The 21,603-nt window shown below is 37.4% G+C and overlaps 1 protein-coding gene across 8 annotated transcripts in view; it reads right to left on the bottom strand.

The window, feature by feature from the left end:
• PARD3 (par-3 family cell polarity regulator) overlaps positions 1-21,603 on the bottom strand; it is a 630,692-nt gene that overhangs the window by 161,531 nt on the left and 447,558 nt on the right. For 5 of the 8 annotated variants that reach the window (XM_065872407.1, XM_065872408.1, XM_065872410.1 and 2 more), the window contains one exon: positions 16,796-16,906. The exons of the other annotated variants lie outside the window; for them this stretch is intronic. In XM_065872407.1, the coding sequence (XP_065728479.1) occupies positions 16,796-16,906 (111 nt within the window). The remainder of the gene's footprint in view (positions 1-16,795; positions 16,907-21,603) is intronic. 8 annotated transcript variants of the gene reach the window in all.

The raw sequence follows: 21,603 nt of genomic DNA, 5'->3' as shown, positions 1-21,603 counted from the left end.
CTTATACCACTCAGCAATTGCATTCCCGGGCATTTATCCCAAAGAAATGAAAACTCAAGTCCATGCAAAAACCTGTACACAATTGTTCCTAAGCACTTTATTTCTAATATTCAAAAATTGGAAATAACCAAAATATCTTATGATAGGTGAACGGTTGAAGAAACATCCACAGCATAGAATACTACTCAGTAATAGAAATAAACAGACTCCATTACACACGGCAACTTGAATCGATCTCAGGGGTATTGTGCTATGTGAAAAAAAAAAGTCAATCTCAAAAAGTCACATACTGTAAGATTTCATTTATGCAGGAGAGGGGGAAGATGGCAGAAGAGTAAGGCGCGGAGATCACCTTCCTCCCCACAGATACACCAGAAATACATCTAAACGTGGAACAACTCCTACAGAACACCTACTGAACGCTGGCAGAAGGCCTCAGACCTCCCAAAAGGCAAGAAACTCCCCCACGTACCTGGGTAGGGCAAAAGAAGAAAGAATAAACAGAGACGGAAGGATAGGGACGGGACCTGCACCAGCGGGAGGGAGCTGTGAAGGAGGAAAAGTGTCCACACACCAGGAGCCCCTTCGTGGGCGGAGACTGAGGGTGGCGGAGGGGGAAAGCTTCGGTGCCCTCAGGAGAGCACAGCAACAGGGGTGCTGTTGGCAAAGCGGAGAGATTCCCGCACAGAGGATCAGAGCCGACCGGCACTCACCAGCCGGAGAGGCTTGTCTGCTCACCCGCCGGGGCGGGCGGGGCTGGGAGCTGAGGCTCGGGCTTCCGTCGGAGCGCAGGGAGAGAACTGGGGTTGGCGGCGTGAACACAGCGTGCAGGGGGTTAGTGCACCACGTCTGGCCGGGAGGGAGGCCTGGGAAAAGTCTGGACCTGCCGAAGAAGCAAGAGACTTTTTCTTCCCTCTTTGTTTCCTGGTGCGCGAGGAGAGGGGATTAAGAGCGCTGCTTAAAGGAGCTCCAAGGACGGGCTCAAGCCGCGGCTAACAGCGCGGACCCCAGAGATGGGCATGAGACGCTAAGGCTGCTGCTGCCGCCACCAAGAAGCCTGTGTGCGAGCACAGGTCACTCTCCACACCTCCCTTCTGGGGAGCCTGTGCAGCCCGCCACTTCCAGGGTCCCGTGATCCAGGGACAACTTCCCGGGAGAACGCACAGCGCGCCAACGTCATGCTGGCCTCTGCCGCCGCAGGCTCGCCCCGCACTCCATGCCCCTCCCTCCCCACGGCCTGAGTGAGCCAGAGACACTGAATCAGCGGCTCCTTTAACCCCGTCCTGCCTGAGAGAAGAACAGACGCCCTCCGGCGACCTACACGCAGAGGCGGGGCCCAGTCCAAAGCTGAGCCCCGGGAGCTGTGAGAATAAAGAAGAGAAAGGGAAATCTCTCCCAGCAGCCTCAGAAGCAGTGGATTAAAGCTCCACAATCAACTTGATGTACCCTGCATCTGTGGAATACATGAATAGACAACGAATCATCCCAAATTGAGGAGGTGGACTTTCAGAGCAAGATTTATGATTTTCTTCCCTTTTCCTCTTTTTGTGAGTGTGTATGTGTATGCTTCTGTGTGAGATTTTGTCTGTATAGCTTTGCTTTCACCATATGTCCTGGGGTTCTATCTGTAAGTTTTTTTTACTTACAAAATTTTTTTTTCTTAATTATTTTTTATTTTATTCTACCTTTATTTCATTTTATCCTCTTTCTTTCTTCTTTCTACTTTTTCTCCCTTTTATTCTGAGCCGTGTGGATAAAAGGCTCTTGGTGCTGCAGCCAGGAGTCCGTGCTGTGCCTCTGAGGTGGGAGAGTCAACTTCAGGACACTGGTCCACAAGAGACCTCCCAGCTCCACGTTATATCAAACGGCGAAAATCTCCCAGAGATTTCTATCTCAACACCAGCACCCAGCTTCACTCAACGACCAGCAAGCTACAGTGCTGGACACCCTATGCCAAACAACTAGCAAGACAGGAACACAACCCCACACATTAGCAGAGAGGCTACCTAAAATCATAATAAGTCCACAGACACCCAAAACACACCAACAGATGTGGACCTGCCCACCAAAAAGACAAGATCCAGCCTCATCCACCAGAACACAGGCACTACTTCCCCCCACCAGGAAGCCTACACAACCCACTGAACCAACTTTAGCCACTGGGGACAGACACCAAAAACAACAGGAACTACAAACCTGCAGCCTGCCAAAAGGAGACCCCAAACACAGTAAGATAAGCAAAATGAGAAGACAGAAAAACACACAGAAGATGAAGGAGCAAGATAAAAACCCACCAGACCTAACAAATGAAGAGGAAATAGGCAGTCTACCCAAAAAAGAATTCAGAATAATGATAGTAAAGATGATCCAAAATCTTGGAAATAGAATATACAAAATGCAAGAAACATTTAACAAGGACCTAGAAGAACTAAAGATGAAATGGACAACACAATAAATGAAATTACAAATACCCTAGATGGGATCAATAGCAGAATAACTGAGGCAGAAGAACGGATAAGTGACCCGGAAGATAAAATAGTGGAAATAACTACTGCAGAGCAGAATAAAGAAAAAAGAATGAAAATAACTGAGGACAGTATCAGAGACCTCTGGGACAGCATTAAATGCACCAACATTCGAATTATAGGGGTTCCAGAAGAAAAAGAGAAAAAGAAAGGGACTGAGAAAATATTTGAAGAGATTATAGTTGAAAAGTTCCCTAATATGGGAAAAGAAATAGTTAATCAAGTCCAGGAAGCACAGAGAGTGCCATACAGGATAAATCCAAGGAGAAACATGCCACGACACATATTAATCAAACTGTCAAAAATTAAATACAAAGAAAACATATTAAAAGCAGCAAGGGAAAAAAACCCAAATAACACACAAGGGAATCCCCATAAGGTTAACAGCCGATCTTTCAGCAGAAACTCTGCAAGCCAGAATGGACTGGCAGGACATATTTAAAGTGATGAAGGAGAAAAACCTGCAACCAAGATTACTCTACCTAGCAAGGATCTCATTCAGATTTGATGGAGAAATTAAAACCTTTACAGACAAGCAAAAGCTGAGAGTTCACCACCACCAAACCAGCTTTACAATAAATGCTAAAGGAACTTCTCTAGGCAAGAAACACAAGAGAAGAAAAAGACCTACAACAACAAACCCAAAACAATTAAGACAATGGGAATAGGAACATATATATCGATAATTACCTTAAATGTAAATGGACTAAATGCTCCCACCAAAAGACACAGACTGGGTGAATGGATATAAAAACAAGACCCATATATATGCTGTCTACGAGAGACCCACTTCAGACCTAGAGACACATACAGACTGAAAGTAAGGGGATGGAAAAAGATATTCCATGCAAATGGAAACCAAAAGAAAGCTGGAGTAGCAATTCTCATATCAGACAAAATAGACTTTAAAATAAAGACTACTAGAAGAGACAAAGAAGGACACTACATAATGATCAAGGGATCGATCCAAGAAGAAGATATAACAATTGTAAATATTTATGCACCCAACATAGGAGCACCTCAATACATAAGGCAAATACTAACAGCCATAAAAGGGGAAATTGACAGTAACACATTCATAGTAGGGGACTTTAACACCCCACTTTCACCAATGGACAGATCATCCAAAATGAAAATAAATAAGGAAACACAAGCTTTAAATGATACATTAAACAAGGTGGACTTAATTGATATTTATAGGACATTCCATCCAAAAACAACAGAATACACATTTTTCTCAAGTGCTCATGGAACATTCACCAGGATAGATCATATCTTGGGTCACAAATCAAGCCTTGGTAAATTTAAGAAAACTGAAATTGTATCAATTATCTTTTCCGACCACAATGCTATGAGACTAGATATCAACTGCAGGAAATGATCTGTAAAACACACAAACACATGGAGGCTAAACAACACACTACTTAATAACGAAGTAATCACTGAAGAAATCAAAGAGGAAATCAAAAAATACCTAGAAACAAATGACAATGGAGACACGATGACCCAAAATCTATGGGATGCAGCAAGAACAGTTCTAAGACGGAAGTTTATAGCAATAAAATCCTACCTTAAGAAACAGGAAACATCTCGAATAAACAACCTAACCTTGCACCTAAAGCAATTAGAGAAAGAAGAACAAAAAAAAAACCCCAAAGTTAGCAGAAGGAAAGAAATCATAAAGATCAGATCAGAAATAAATGAAAAAGAAATGAAGGAAACGATAGCAAAGATCAATAAAACTAAAAGCTGGTTCTTTGACAAGATAAACAAAATTGATAAACCATTAGCCAGACTCATCAAGAAAAAAAGGGAGAAGACTCAAATCAATAGAATTAGAAAAGAAAAAGAACAAGTAACAACTGACTCTGCAGAAATACAAAAGATCATGAGACATTACTACAAGCAACTCTATGCCAATAAAATGGACAACCTGGAAGAAATGGACAAATTCTTAGAAATGCACAACCTGCCAAGACTGAATCAGGAAGAAGTAGAAAGTATGAACAGACCAATCACAAGCACTGAAATTGAAACTGTGATTAAAAATCTTCCAACAAACAAAAACCCAGGACCAGATGGCTTCACAGGCGAATTCTATCAAACATTTAGAGAAGAGCTAACACCTATCCTTCTCAAACTCTTCCAAAATATAGCAGAGGGAGGAACACTCCCAAACTCTTTCTACGAGGCCACCATCACCCTGATATCAAACCAGACAAGGATGTCACAAAGAAAGAAAACTACAGGCCAATATCACTGATGAACATAGATGCAAAAATCCTCAACAAAATACTAGCAAACAGAGTCCAACAGCACATTAAAAGGATCATACACCATGATCAAGTGGGGTTTCTCCCAGGAATACAAGGATTCTTCAATATACGCAAATCAATCAACGTGATACACCATATTAACAAGTTGAAGGAGAAAAACCATATGATCATCTCAATAGATGCAGAGAAAGCTTTTGACAAAATTCAACACCCATTTATGGTAAAAACCCTGCAGAAAGTAGGCACAGAGGGAACTTTCCTCAACATAATAAAGGCAATATATGACAAACCCACAGCCAACATCATCCTCAATGGTGAAAAACTGAAAGCATTTCCACTAAGATCAGGAACAAGACAAGCTTGCCCACTCTCACCACTCTTATTCAACATAGTTTTTGAAGTTTTAGCCATAGCAATCAGAGAAGAAAAGGAAATAAAAGGAATCCAAATCGGAAAAAAGAAGTAAAGCTGTCACTGTTTGCAGATGACATGATACTATACATAGAGAATCCTAAAGATGCTACCAGAAAACTACTAGAGCTAATCAATGAATTTGGTAAATTAGCAGGATACAAAATTAATGCACAGAAATCCCTGGCATTCCAATACACTAATGATGAAAAATCTGAAAGTAAAATCAAGAAAACACTCCCATTTACCATTGCAACAAAAAGAATAAAATATCTAGGAATAAACCTACCTAAGGAGACAAAAGACCTGTATGCAGAAAATTATGACACAGATGAAAGAAATTAAAGATGATACAAATAGATGGAGAGATATACCATGTTCGTGGATTGGAAGAATCAACCCTGTGAAAATGACTGTACTACCCAAAGCAATCTACAGATTCAATGCAATCCCTATCAAACTACCACTGGCATTTTTCACAGAACTAGAACAAAAAATTTCACAAATTGTATGGAAACACAAAAGACCCTGAATAGCCAAAGCAATCTTGAGAACGAAAAATGGAGCTGGAGGAATCAGGCTCCCTGACTTCAGACTATACTACAAAGCTGCAGTAATCAAGAGAGTATGGTACTGGCACAAAAACAGAAATATAGATCAATGGAACAGGATAGAAAGCCCAGAGATAAACCCATGGACGTATGGTCACCTTATCTTTGATAAAGGAGGCAGGAATGTACAGTGGAGAAAGGACAGCCTCTTCAATAAGTGGTGCTGGGAAAACTGGACAGCTACATGTAAAAGTATGAGATTAGAACACTCCCTAACACCATACACAAAAATAAGCTCAAAATGAATTAAAGACCTAAACGTAAGGCCAGAAACTATCAAACTCTTAGAGGAAAACATAGGCAGAACACTCTATGACATAAATCACAGCAAGGTCCTTTTGGACCCACCTCCTAGAGAAATGGAAATAAAAACAAAAATAAACAAATGGGACCTAATGAAACTTCGAAGCTTTTGCACAGCAAAGGAAACCATAAACAAAACCAAAAGACAACCCTCAGAATGGGAGAAAATATTTGCAAATGAAGCAACTGACAAAGGATTAATCTCCAAAATTTACAAGCAGCTCATGCAGCTCAATAACAAAAAAACAAACAACCCAATCCAAAAATGGGCAGAAGACCTAAATAGACATTTCTCCAAAGAAGATATACAGATTGCCAACAAACACATGAAAGAATGCTCGACATCATTAATCATTAGAGAAATGCAAATCAAAACTACAATGAGATATCATCTCACACCGGTCAGAGTGGCCATCATCAAAAAATCTAGAAACAATAAATGCTGGAGAGGGTGTGGAGAAAAGGGAACACTCTTGCTCTGCTGGTGGGAATGTGAATTGGTACAGCCACTATGGAGAACAGTATGGAGGTTCCTTCAAAAACTACAAATAGAACTACCATATGACCCAGCAATCCCACTACTGGGCATATACCCTGAGAAAACCATAATTCAAAAAGAGTCATGTACCAAAATGTTCATTGCAGCTCTATTTACAATAGATAGGAGATGGAAACAACTTAGGTGTCCAGCATCGGATGAATGGATAAAGAAGATGTGGCACATATATACAATGGAGTATTACTCAGCCATAAAAAGAAATGAAATTGAGTTATATGTACTGAGGTGGATGGACCTAGAGTCTGTCATACAGAGTGAAATAAGTTAGAAAGAGAAAGACAAATACCATATGCTAACACATATATATTGAATTTAAGGGGAAAAAAATGTCATGAAGAACCTCGGGGTAAGATAGGAATAAAGACACAGACCTTCTAGAGAATGGACTTGAGGATATGGGGAGGAGGAAGGGTGAGCTGTGACAAAGTGAGAGAGTGGCATGGACATATATACACTACCAAACGTAAGGTAGATAGCTAGTGGGAAGCAGCCGCATAGCACAGGGAGATCAGCTGGGTGCTTTGTGACCGCCTGGAGGGGTGGGATAGGGAGGGTGGGAGGGAGGGAGACGCAAGAGGGAAGAGATATGGGAACATATGTATATGTATAACTGATTCACTTTGTTATAAAGCAGAAACTAACTCACCATATTAAAACAATTATAGTCCAATAAAGATGTAAAAAAAAAAGATTTCGTTTATGTAACATTATTGAAATGACAAAATTATAGACATGGTGAACAGATTAATGGTGCTAATCTGTAAGCAAGGGGTGAGTGGGACTATAAAAGGAGATATTTGTGATGAAATAATTCTGTTTCTTGATTGCAGTGGTGGTTACATGAATCTACACATGTGATAAGTTGACACAGAACTATACACACAGGTGGTATCAATGTCAACTTCCTGGTTTCAATATTGTATTATATTTATGTAAGTTGTAACACCCATAAGAGAAGTAGGAACTCAAATTCTAATGTCAAATTTATCTAAATTTATAGATTTTTTATTGTAGTCTACTTATTCATTTAGGAGCAAATATGACAGTCGAGGATGGCATTATAGAAGCTGATACCACGGAACACTAGATATCCACAATAAAAAAGTTAATAAGTTCAGAGATAATTTTATTCTTTGCACCATACTGTCTTTTTGACTCTGTATTCAGCCAGAAAAACTTTCAAGAGAGGGAAATGACTTCTTTCTTCAACTCAGTGGGGTATTATTTTGAAGCTCAATTAGGATCACTTATCTCACAACCCACTTTACTACTATATTTGGTCACCATCGGACAATCACCTAATCATAGGTAAAATTCAGGGTGAGTGGGCATTCACACAAGTCTTGAAGTTTGGGAACCCAAAGAAATTTGAGAGGCTATATTAGAAATAGAGCCAAAACTTCTGAATTTGGAGAACCTCTTGAAACCAAAGGGAGTGATTTGGATTGGTTTAAAAATGATTGAACCCTGTGGTTGGTTAAAAGTGAAACTACTCTTGCTTACTGAGGTTGGAAAGTGTGGCACTGTTAAGCCATCAGAAAAAGAGAATAGGAACAGTCTCTTCTCAAGGGAAGCACGAAACCTAGATAATCTCCCCAAACTACTTACACATCAGTTTCAACGTATTATTGATGGGTCCTGTATTTGAATACTCTTTTGTTCCAAATTACACAGAAACTCATGTTGACTGGAGTCAATTTCTGACAAGTCAATGGCTCAGAAGAAATGCTTAGTGGCATGAGGAACAAATCATAAATGCCAGTTCTCAACTGCTTTCTTTTACCCAAAGCTGCACATTATTACTAACTGTCACTCATCACTACATCCAATAAACATTACAGGCACATCTATAGTACCTTCTAAAAACATTGATTTTTTCCCCTTAAGCTCCAATAACATAAGAAATTATATTTTTATTGTTTACCTTGTCATTACCAATAAATTTATCCCCAAAGTTATAAAAGTTGTTTGTATCCCTCCTTTCCATGCTAGTGGTTCATACTTTTGACGGAAACCTTAGAATAAAACTACAGTATGACTGCGGCCACCGACGGTGGGACTGGCCACAAAGGACTGACAAATCTGGTTATTAGTCTGAACCAATGTGTATTTCAAAGTTCATCCTAGAAATCAATGCTAATGAAGCTTCTTGCTGTGCAAATGGCACTAAAAAGTAGAGTTTTAAAAGGAGGAATGCACTGTGGTTTTGGTGCATTTTAGTGACAGTTCAGTCAACAAAAGACACACAATGATTTTATTATATACTTTTACATTTGAATGTCTTGTTTATTATAAAGTGAGAAAAGGGACTTTGCAACACAACCAAAAGTTTTATATACATGTTGTATATTTTCACGTTCACGTTGACATTTCATTTTCATATTTTTCTTATTTCAGAAAAAAAAATTTGGCTCAGAGGAGAAAATAGTTTTGTTTAAGGAGAATAGCATAGTTTAAGGAAACTTTTCAAAAAGAGGGTATCTTGCAGTGTAGCCCTTAAAAGTTCCAGATGGTCAATGCTATAAAAGGACACCCCCTCCGCCCTTTTACGGTGACCCTGGGGTTACAAATTATCTCTAAAATGTAAGAGTCATCCATTTTTCTGAACAGTCAGGTTGTTGTTTAGCATTATCCATCTAATTCTTCTCGGGCCAAACCTCACCAATGACAAAAGTAACTGATTAGCCCAAAACTTAGCCAAAGAAATAAATGTCTATTGCTTTAAGCAGTCCAGAAAGTCGTTCTGAGCCATAAACAAGAGAACCATTCTGAGGTTTAAATGATGGCAGACAGCTGTTCTGACATTGATGGGCAACATCTTCACGCACTATTTCCCTGTTCTTGGAATGTTAACAAAAATATTAAAACAACCATTAAAACTTTTTAAACTTTTTACTAAGACTTTTTAAAATGTTACTAAAGAATTCATCATTTCAATTTGTTATGTTCAAACATAAATATTCACATCTTTCTTTTTTGTTAGAAAAATAACAGTCTTTTCCATTATGAAAATGAAATTGCCTTGAACCTGCATAGAAAAGAATACACAAAATAATGTAATATACTAAATAAAGTAATAACGTTAATTTCTTTCCTGCTGTCACTAAATTCATGCTAACGGTCTCTCTTCAGCTTGACATCAATTAATGATTTTCATTCCAGACTCGTTGCAGTGTTCACTACCCTTTTCTCTAATTAAAATGGATGATGCATGAGGAGGATAAAACACACAAGACTTCTGTTCTTGTAACATTTCTATTCATTAGAATTTTTGTTTTTACAATAAATGGCTTCTAGCACTAATTGCAGTAGAGTAAAATGAAAATAACTTTTTTATGACTATGAAGTATAGTTTTTCTATAGCCAGAAAAGATATAAGGCTTGAGAAGCACGACTGAAGAACAACTTCTCATGATGGAAAAATCAATGGTTACTTAAATTACTCTGCTGTATCCAAAATACTTCCACTTCCAAAGCTATGAAGCCTCAATATATGGAATGTATTGAATCATGCATTTTTAAAAAAGACTCCAAGAAGCAGAAAGTAACTTTTAATGATTTTAATATTAAAAAAACAAAACACTTTTAACATCTACAGAAGATAGAATATACTAATATTAGTTTAACATAAAAATTAAAATAAACTTCAGATTGCTACATATTAGATAAGGGTTAACTATCTTCAAAAGAGTATTTAAGAGCTTGAAATCAACTCTTTTGGGAAACATTTTACCCCCAACTTATTGCACTACCATCCAGAAGCCTCAGTCTGGGAATAAATTTCCTGGATCTTTTCCCAACAATAGTTCCTCTCTCTAAAAATCAGTATTATAGAAATTCGTCAAATAAAACCCAATTTCATGGCAGAATGAAATTTAAGCTACAAGGCAACTGGAAAAAACAGTTCGATTTAATAGCAGTCTGTGTTCAACTGAATGTTTTATTTGCCCCTCAAAACACTTCAGCAAATGGCAGATGTCAGAAATCTTCAATTTTCAGCTTACCTTGCTGGGCAAATCTAACTGCCACCTACCAAGATGTAAGCTGCCAATGAGGTGTCTATGCTGAATTCCCCAAAGAAGGCCAATATCCCACTAAATTGGAAAACACAGTTATAATTTTAAGTAGGATTTTAATACTTGTGTAATATTGGGGCAAAAGTTGATTTGAAAAGAAAAGCCTTCCACATTCTGAATGGGGCCTTAAACAAAATTACTGAGCAGGAACAACTGTTTTAAAGATACATTTGCATTCAAGGGAAGAAGGTAAGTTGTTGAAATCCACAGTGGTACCTTATAATAAATAGGTGGGGGGCGGCAGGGGGGAGTTAACTTTCATCCCTCAAAGCTAAAATGAGATAATAGCAGTTTTATAATATAAAATGGTTAAGAGTTGAAAAAGAGATAAAAGAACAGCATTCACAGAGGCAGTACTAATCACTAATACAACCACAACTTTTCCAGAATCTAAGCAGTTACGAGAATGTGCACCCACCGTGAGCCCTGTACCTGAGCGTGGATGTAGAATTTTTCCGTTTTGCTAAATTCGTAAGTTCTTGGGAACTAGATCTAGACCCCAAATTACCAGCTCTATGAAGTGTTCGTTATTAACTCTAGCCCCCCAACCTCTTCCCTTCCCAAAGCTCTGTGGCCACCAACTTTCACAATTGATTATATGTCTTACGTTGATTTTTTAATATTAGGAGGTTTAAATCTTTTCTCCCTCTTAACAAAGGCAAGGAATCCCTGAGAGAGGAACAATTATAATAATAATAAAAAATGTATACCATCATTTTATGTACTTAATATATCGTGAACAACAAAAATTTCTCTTTTACGCTAATAAAACGCTAGAATGATATTTCACTAACCAAAACACACACACATACACTCCCTCTCTCTCTCATAGATACTTGCTCATTCACTCACATCATGTTGGAGCTTTCACAAGCGTCAAAGCACCTACAATCATTTCCAACTCAAAGAGAAGCTACAATGCCAAATACATCTAAGACAGGTCTCATCAAAAATAAAACTGCCTCTCCTACTCCAGTTACAGACTGTCAATAAAATCTGTTCCAGTTTGCCCAAGTATTGGTCTATTTTAGACTTCCACAAAGTTAATAGATTCTTTAAAAATCTGTTCACTTGCACAATAAATTCTTAAAATATGTCTGATGAACTAATCTAATTGATTAGAACTGACTTTTCTGAAGGATTTAAGAGGTCAGAGAAAATATGAAGAACTCTGCTAGATGATAGAAAAATGTATTTTTTCTAATAAAAGGTTAAATTTTAAAAGTCAAGCTGTGTTTGAATGACAATATGTGACCTGCATGCAAAAATTATCCAGGATATCTGGGTTCTGATGCCAGAATTTGGGGAATCGGAACACCAAGTTTCAAGCCAAAAGGAGTGAAAATTGCTTATTTTTTCAGATGCACAGGGAATGCACCTATTATTGCTATACAGTTTATTCCTTCTGTAATTTCACTAATTTTTTATTCATGCATTTTAAAGGAACTTTACTACTACATTATGATACATATTGTTTAAATGTTAATTTCTGCAAAAACTAATAAACATATATTATCTTTGAAAAGGAGCTTATCAACTAAGAAAGACCACAAAAAAAGTTTTATCAAAATTTCAAGTACTTACTCAAAGCAGATATTGGGAACAGTTGGTAAAACTGAAAAGAGAAATGCCAGTGATTGGAAACTGGAGGCAAAAATGACACACTCAGAACCAGGAGTGCACCACTATGGACAAAGATAGTTCAATGGCCAGGTATTGAAAGCACAAGGCTTTTAAGGGTGATTATCACTTTGAATAATGGAACATTTCAAGCCATAAGTCCTTAGAAGATTTATAAATAATCTTCATATGATGGAAGAATTTCATAAGAAATTAATTAACTTTTTCATGTCTCCACTAGAAGCATTCAGTCTCCTTGAAAATATTTCCAACTTACAAGGTAGATATAGATAATAATATCATCATGGGTATCCCCTGATGAGTAACAACAAAATGTAAGCCAGTTAAAGTTATAAATCTCATTTAATAGAATGAATAACATATGAGGTAAATATTATTTGAGAACTGGGGAATTTGGCCAGTTATCACAGCTAAAATTTCACCTTTCAGACCTTATTTCCTTCTTTCTGTCCTTCCTTCCCATCCATCCTGTTCATACAACCTTGGCCTTGTTCCAGAAAACATTTAACATGATTTTCTAAAACTGTATGAAAATGCAAAATAAATCAAAATGAAAATAGCTGTTAACTACTGAAAATAGATGTCAGCTTTTAAAAAGTACACATGTGTGGAAATATGTACTTTATAGGAAAAAAATTAGAATGGCATAGACCAGTATGTTAACAGTGGTGTTATTACAGGCAAATTTTTGTTTTCCTGTTTTATGGGTTTTTTTTTCAAATTTTCTGTAGAATTGGAATTAGAATAAATTTAGAATTAGACCTTAAAAAGATATATGTTTTAGGGCTTCCCAGGTGGCGCAGTGGTTGAGAGTCCACCTGCTGATGCAGGGGACGGGTTCGTGCCCCGGTCCGGGAAGATCCCACATGCCGCAGAGCGGCTGGGCCCATGAGCCATGGCCGCTGAGCCTGCGCGTCTGGAGCCTGTGCTCTGCAACAGGAGAGGCCACAACGGTGGGAGGGAGGCCTGCGTACAGCAAAAAACAAACAGACAAAAAAAGAGATATATATATATATTTTTTTGCTGTACGTGGGCCTCTCACTGCTGTGGCCTCTCTCGTCGCGGAGCACAGGCTCTGGACGCACAGGCTCAGCGGCCATGGCTCATAGGCCCAGCCGCTCCGCGGCATGTGGGGTCCTCCTGGACTGGGGCATGAACCCGTCACCCGTGCATCGGCAGGCGGACTCTCAACCACTGCGCCACCAGGGAAGCCCCAAGATATATGTTTTAAACAGATGAGAAACATGTGGGAAAGAGAGAATTGGAAAAAAAAAAAAAAAAAGATGTTTCAGGGATAAGATTCCCAAAACAGAAGCCATAAAGTAGAGGAAGGTCACAGCACTGGCTCAGAACTTGCTCACAGTTCTATGAAACAATCAACTCTGACAATCCCATTTAGAACTGTACCAAAGAGAATAAAGTCTAAATAAAAATAACTCGGAATAAATCTAACTAAAGAAGTATAAGACACTGATGCAAGAAAGTGAAGACAACAAAGACAGATGGAAAAATGTACCATGTCCATGGATTGGAAGAATCAATATTGCTAAAATGACCATACTACCCAAGGCAATCTAGAGTCAATCCAATGCCTATCAACTTACCGATGCATTTTTCACAGAACTAGAACAAATAATTCTAAAATTTGTATGGAAACACAAAAGACCTCAAACAGCCAAAATATCTTAAGAAAAAAGAACAAAGCTGGAAGTATCACTCTCTCTGATTTCAAATTATACTACAAAGCTATAGTAATCAAAACAGTATAGTAATGGCACAAAAGCACACACAGATCAATGGAATAGAATGGTGAGTCCAGAAATGAACCCACACTCATATGGGCAATTAATCTAAAAAGGAGGCAAGAATATACAAGAAGGAAAAGACAGCTTCTTCAGTAAATGGTGTTGGGAAAACTAGACAGCTACATGCAAAAGGATCAAACTGGACTACTCTCTCCATCCATGCACAAAAATAAACTCAAAATGGATTAAAGACTTAAACATAAGACCTGAAACCATAAAACTCCTAGAAGAAGGCATAGGCAGAGCGCTCTTTGATATTGCTCCTAGCAATATTTTTTTGGATATGTCTCCTTAGGCAAGCGAAACAAAAGCAAAGATAAACAAAGGACTATATCAAAGTGAAAAGCTTTTACACAGCAATGGAAACTATATCAACAAAACAAAGAGGCTGCCGAATGAATAGGAGAAGATATTTGCAAATGATATATCCAATAAGGGGTTAATATTCAAAACAAACAAAGAACTCAACATAAAAAAAAACAAAAAACAAAAAATACCTAAGTAATAAATGGGCAGAAAACCTAAATAGACATTTTTCCAAAGAAAACATACAGATGGCCAACAAGTGAATGAAAAATGCTCAACATCTCTAATCATCAGGGAAATGCAAATCAAAACCACAATGAGATATCACCTCACACCTGTCAAAATAGTTATTATCAAACAAATAACAGGTGTTGGAGAAGATGTGGAGAAAAGAGAACCCTTGTACACTGTTGGTGGGAATGTAAGTAGGTGCAGCCACTGTGTAAAACAAAATAGAGGGTTTTTTTTGCGGTACGCGGGCCTCTCACTGTTGTGGGCTCTCCCGTTGTGGAGCACAGGCTCCGGACGCACAGGCTCAGCAGCCATGGCTCACGGGCCCAGCCGCTCCGCGGCATGTGGGATCTTACCGGACTGGGGCATGAACCCGTGTCCCCTGCATCCGCAAGTGGCTTCCCACGAGGGAAGCCCTAAAATAGAGGTTTCTTAAAAGACAAAAAAATAGAACTACCGTATGATCCAGCAATTCCACTTCTGGGCATTTATCCCAAGAAAATGAAAACACTAATTCAGAAAGATAAATGCACCTCTCTGTTTAACAGCATTATTTATAATTGCCAAGATATGGAAGCAAACTAAGTGTCCATCAACAGATGAATGGATAAAGAAGATGTGGTATAACAATGGAATATTACTCAGCCATAAAAAAGAATGAAATCTTGCCATTTGCAACAACATGGATGGACCTAAAGGGTATTATACTAAGTGACAGAGAAAGACAAATACCATAGGGTTTCACTTATATGTAGAATCTAAAAAACAAAATGAACAAACATAACTAAACAGAAACAGTCACAAATACAGAGAACAAACAGTGATTGTCAGAGGAGAGGGCGTTGCAGGGAGGAGAGAAATAAGGAGGTGAAATTGTCAGAGGTGAGGGAGATTAAGAGGTACAAACTTTCAGTTACAAAATAAATAAGTCACAGGTATAAAATGTACTGTGGGAGGAATATAGTCAATAATTATGTAATAGAGAGCCAGCACACAGCAACGAAGACCCAACACAGCCCAAAATAAATAAATAAATAAAAATTAAAAAAAAAAACAACAGAATGAGATCAAAGGTATCACTACTCTAGAATTATGGTAAGAATACCACACTTGGTCTTAGAGATGCTGGGTTACAATCCTAAGCTGTGGATGATATTTAGCTTTATAGCCTTGATCAAGGCTTCTGATGCTCCTGATACCCCAGATTATTAAAAGTAAAAGAGGCATGGTAGCTCTTGCTATGGCAGCTTGAAATGAAATAGCTGCTACAGAGAAGCTCACTCCAAGCCTGCAAACTCTAATAATACAAGGGTGAGATGATTCTCTCATCCCCCCGTGAGTTATAATGAGAAAAATTCTAATTGCTCATAAAATGGTTTTCAAGTGTCTGCTTCAAGTAACTTCTCATTTATTTCACTGGTCTTTGGGTTCCCAACATAAAATGACTCAACAATAGATAATAATCTTTCTGGAAGAGATGGAGTAAAATTTAAGTAAAAAATGTCACACAAAATATGATAGCAAAATAGAAGGAGAAAAAAGAAATAGATGTCAGATTTGATAGGAAAACAACATAGTAAAAAACCAACAGCCTCCTCAATTCTTATTAGAAATCAAAATATTTTAAATGAGATATAAAAACTCAGAGTTTTATTTCCAGATGAGCATTTCTTTAAAAGTAGTATAATATACTATATACTCATAGATGAATTAGACAGAAGTTTACATATTTTTTGTGATTTTAAGTGATCATTCATTGATTTATTGATAATTAGTTGATTTATTCATCTCATATGCCCTACCATCTCCTATACAAAGATCTTAACTAAAACCAATAAAATTCATTTTAATGCCTCAAATAAATATAAGGTTTTTTCTTTCAATCGTTCTTTATGTTGTATTCATCCAACCATCAGTATCTGGATTGACACAGAAAAAAACAAAAATAAAATAAATGCAATTTCTTTATATTAAAAAGAAAAGAAAGAAAGAGTAGAAAGGAACAAAAGAGCCTCCCTCTAATAAGGTTCAACCAAATAACTGAAATCTACCTTTCCTGCTCCTGCTTCATCCGTACTCTCTCCTCTTCTGATGTAAGGGAGTCCTGCATTTTTATTTTACCCGTTTTCTCAATCTTGTCATCTTTTCGATGTTTGCCAAACCTGTTGATAACAAAAAATTCTAACTTGTCAATATATACAAAATGCGTTGTCGTTCTTTTGGGATAAAGACCTATGCACTCAATGAAGTGTGAGCGTCCTCAAAATGAGGCCCCAATGTCTCCTGCCCAGTATTAATATTTTCAATCAGATTACTTTCATCCTTTTTAATTAGAACTTTCCAGAGAAAACCCTTTTTGGAAATGGCCTCCATACCCATTTTTCTTCAGGCAACACAAAAATAACAACAAAATTCTTGCAGTTCATTCTTACTAAACACACAATCCATAAATGTATAGAACAGAGTGCCGAGTACGTCAGGTGTGGAGGATAAAACTCTGCATCAGAGGATAATCCACAATCATCCTTTTTTTTTTTGGCGGTACGCGGGCCTCTCACTGCCGTGGCCTCTCCCTGCCGTGGCCTCTCCCGTTGCGGAACACAGGCTCCGGACGCGCAGGCTCAGCGGCCATCGCTCACGGGCCCAGCCGCTCCACGGCATGTGGGATCCTCCCGGACCGGGGCACGAACCCGTGTCCCCTGCATCGGCAGGAGGACCCTCAACCACTGCGCCACCAGGGAAGCCCCCACAATCATCTTTTTAATGATCTCTCCATAAACAACTATTCTTTATTTTCACAGTTTTATTGGCAACATTCCTCATAGTCTAAACACTGACAAACAAGGTCACATTTGCAAGGTTCAAAGTAAAAAGGATAATTTACACTGTGATCGTACTTCGGGCTTATTAAACTGAAAGCTTTAAGGAAGTCTCAACAAATACTGTTCCTAAATCTGATGAAAAGCTATCGCCGAATGTGGCATCTTTGACTTGGAAATCTGTATCTGATCAAAAACAAACATGAGAAACAAACACGCAATTCAAAAACAGTGCACACACATTTCCACATATGGGCACTGAATTCAAGGCTCTCCAAAAAAACACTAATATTATTCCCTTCGGGCATCCAAAATACCTTAGAAACCTCAGACTTGGTATCCATTCTTTTTCCTGCTCTGTTACTTTTTTCTACTTTTCTCCAGACCATGTTGCCTGGAAGGCATGTGTTCCATCCCCTGAAATAATATTCATCTGTAGTGATTTGGTCACCAGATGTTTCAAAAAAGAAATCTTTTATAGACAGTTACTCAACTAAGCATTCATAAATATATAAAGTATACCAAGCATTTTCTGAGCACAAAGTAGGAATCTGGCTTATGGTGACAATTAATCATATTGAGAAAGAGATGAGTAAAAGAGTTGGTCCAAAGCTGATATAAAAGAGAAAAAAGTATCTCAATTACTGGTGTGGTTGGGAGCATATGTCTTTCTTTTCTGATATAAATCTGATGTCAAATACTGGTCTATGCAGGAGGTGTACATGGGAATATCTCATGGGTTCACCAAAGTAACACTATGTTGGAAATAAGTAAGGGAAAGCATTCTCAAGATGTTAAAATAGAAAAAAGTTAAAGTCTCACCACCACTATTCCTTCAAAATTATGTGTATTATTAAATGGCATTGAAAACTGCCTGTAAAATTAACTTCCATAAAGCAAATCTACCCTTAACTTTTAATGTTATTTAGAAATTAGAAGATCATTTCAGTGGTAAAAAAGAAGAAAAAAAAGAAAAGAAAAGAAAAGAAAAACTCCCTGGGAACTTAAGCCCCGAAAATGATGATGTCTCACAGGGGAGAAACTATGTACTATGCTTTTAAAACTAATAAATACAAAGCATTAAAAATAAAAACTTTCTCTTTCCGTTGTTTTTGTCAATATATCAATAATGCCTAAGAGTTAAGCATAATGATTGTCTTTATAGAATGAATTAATAAATGAAAGAGCAAACATAAACAACTGATACGTCCCAGGAGAAGCCAACATTTGACAAAAATTTATTGAGCATCTGAGGACAGGGCTAGACAAATTCATTTGAGTGTCATCAGCACGTAGATGGTATTTAAAGCCCATGTGAATCCCATCATGAAAATTCTGCAACATTGAGGCACCTGGAAATATAAAATGTATTAAATTCTAACTTCAAGAAAAGCATCAAGTTCAAATCTTAATACATGACATTTATTTTTTTTATTGGAGTATAATTGCTTTACAATGTTGTGTTCGTTTCTGCTGTACAATGAAGTGAATCGCGGTATGTGACATTTTACTTATAATACAGATTCCTAAAGGTAAATCGTTTAACCATTTAGCTTTTCAGTTCATAAATATCCTTCAAACAATACAATGTTGCCATATTGACATGTTTTGTTTGTGTTGCTGGTTCACATTCTAGATTACATACATTCAACCCTGTACCATATTTGAGAAACACTACCATGATACAAGATATATCATCTATCTTTACCAAAAGGTACAGTTTAATCTTCCAAGAAGAATCTGCCCTTTGAGTTAATAATGTGGGGAAAAATTGACGTGGTTGACTTTCCCCTGTTTTAAAGCAGTTTCGATATTTTCAACCCAAAACCTAACACTGAATTTAATCAGCTATTGTTAAAATCTTTTTTTAAATGGTCTTCGTCCTATTTTGTGAAGAAAGTTTCAGTTTTCTATCTCAGTCTACCAACTTTCAGTTTTTTATCTCAAATACACATGATTAAAAAGAAAAAAAAAAAAAACCTATGAATCCCAACTCATATTTAGGAAGTGAATTTTTTTCTCATTGTATTCGATGCCAAAATATTAGTTTCCTCGGCTGCTTCATCATCACCAGAATATACTATTTTATTATTTGTAAATTTATTATCAAACTGTTATATTTTCCTTTTACAAACTACAGTTTCAAGATTAATGTATGGAAACCTGAACAAACCATAGATAAAATGTTTACAGGTTAGCATTTGGACACTTCCCTTAATGCCTGCTTTAGTTAATAAATTATGTGATTTCTTTAAGGCATTCTATAAAAGCACAGCACATTACTTGTTAACTGGGGTAAAAATGGATCCCTCAGCTATAACTTTCTGACAGAATGAAATAAAGACTGTAAATGAAAAAAAGATATCAACCATTCTAGAGTATAAAAAGAAAAAGGAATTAGCTATATCCTCATCACTCTAATTGCCAATCTATTCTAATGTTCATCTTAATTTATAGTTGCTTAATTCTTTCTGAAAGGGGGACAGGGGAGGTCATTGAAAAATTTCAGCTACACATGTGCTCGCAAAGTCAATTTCACAGCTGAAATCAGTAATCAACCTATGAAGACAATCATTGAATAGCAAGATGCTTAGAAACTTGGAGGACATCAATTACACTTATTTTATTATCTTTTAAAAGCCACAGATGAATTTCAAATGGGTCATTTTCCAAGGAACAGCATAGCTGAAAAAACATTGTGCTAACAGTATGTCCAGGAAGCAAACCCATTCCCAGCAAAGAATCAGTTTCATCAGCTGCCTTCTGACCATCCCATACACATGTTCGAAGAGAAATGTCTGCCACGTCTAGAAGGACTTCTTGGTCAAATCTTAGGATGTATTAATACAGTAGAATGGCCTTTTTTCTTTTTTTTTTTAAATAGAGACAAAAAGAAAAATAGAGAGCTTGAGAAAAAATTGAGAGGGAAAAATTTCTCTACAGATACTGCCCCATGGAGACAGAAGGGACAATGAAAAAAGTGCCAACAAGCCACTGAAGACTCCTTTCACAGAAGGATACAGTGGATGAGCCCGTCTTATCAGAGTGAAATTGATTGCAACTTTGCTTAAACATATGGCTTTCTTCATAAAGGATACAGCAATGTTTCCATTCAGCTAATCTCCAAGTAATCTGCCAAAAGGGTTCTACCATGATGTGCTACAAATGAGATCACTGCCGTCTGCCAGATCAGCCATATATATTATTATTATTGCAAAGAGTGATGGGCAAGATGTGCACTTGAATGCGGGAAGAAAAAAACAAACCAAGAGTCACAATGGATTGCAACAAAATTCTGCTGGTTTTATATAGAAAGAGCCATCATGAAAAATTAACTGATAAGAGTTTTGTGCTTTTCAACCATCATTTTGGTTTTTAGCAAATTAACCTCATTCTCTCTGTGGTATAAATAACACTGAACTATTTTACTATATTTTCTACTGCTACTAAAATTAGAGATCTTTAGGAAAGATTAGGCTGGATGATAACACACAGCATCCTGCTATAAATAAAATAAAAATAAAATTGGTTTTGCAATGAAAGGGCTTTTCCTAATATCATATTTGAAAACACAATAGAGGAAAAAAGAAAGTCTAAAAAATCTGCTGCCATATTTAAAAATAGATGAACAGACTATCTAGAACCAATTATCTTGTAAGTTTTGAGAAATAATTTTTAAAATAAGATTTTCTTCCAAAATAACTCACTGAAATGTCACCTAGAAGTCTGGTATTTCTCACTGCTAATTACAGAGGTCTTCATGTCTAAGGAGGGCTTTGCTATAAGACTTGTATTACTATTTACCCTAAGAAACGTATAGGTTAAGTGATAATGCTTGGCTGGGGAGACAAGTGAAAATGGCACAAATCCAAATTCAGTGTCAGCTACCAGAAGCCTTGCGTCCTCCCCCCACACCCAACAACTCCCACACTGGTATGGTCAACACAGTCTTCTAACTCCATCCCCTGCCCTATGTTTTCCCCTAATTTCTACATATGTGCACCATCACGTGATTTAATCATCCCTTTCTCCAGGAACTC

This window comes from Phocoena phocoena, chromosome 2 (genome assembly GCF_963924675.1).
Source record: "Phocoena phocoena chromosome 2, mPhoPho1.1, whole genome shotgun sequence".
Lineage (NCBI taxonomy): Eukaryota > Metazoa > Chordata > Mammalia > Artiodactyla > Phocoenidae > Phocoena > Phocoena phocoena.
The sequence above is the reverse complement of the archived record's forward strand: the minus strand, read 5'-3'. Positions and strand labels throughout refer to the sequence as shown.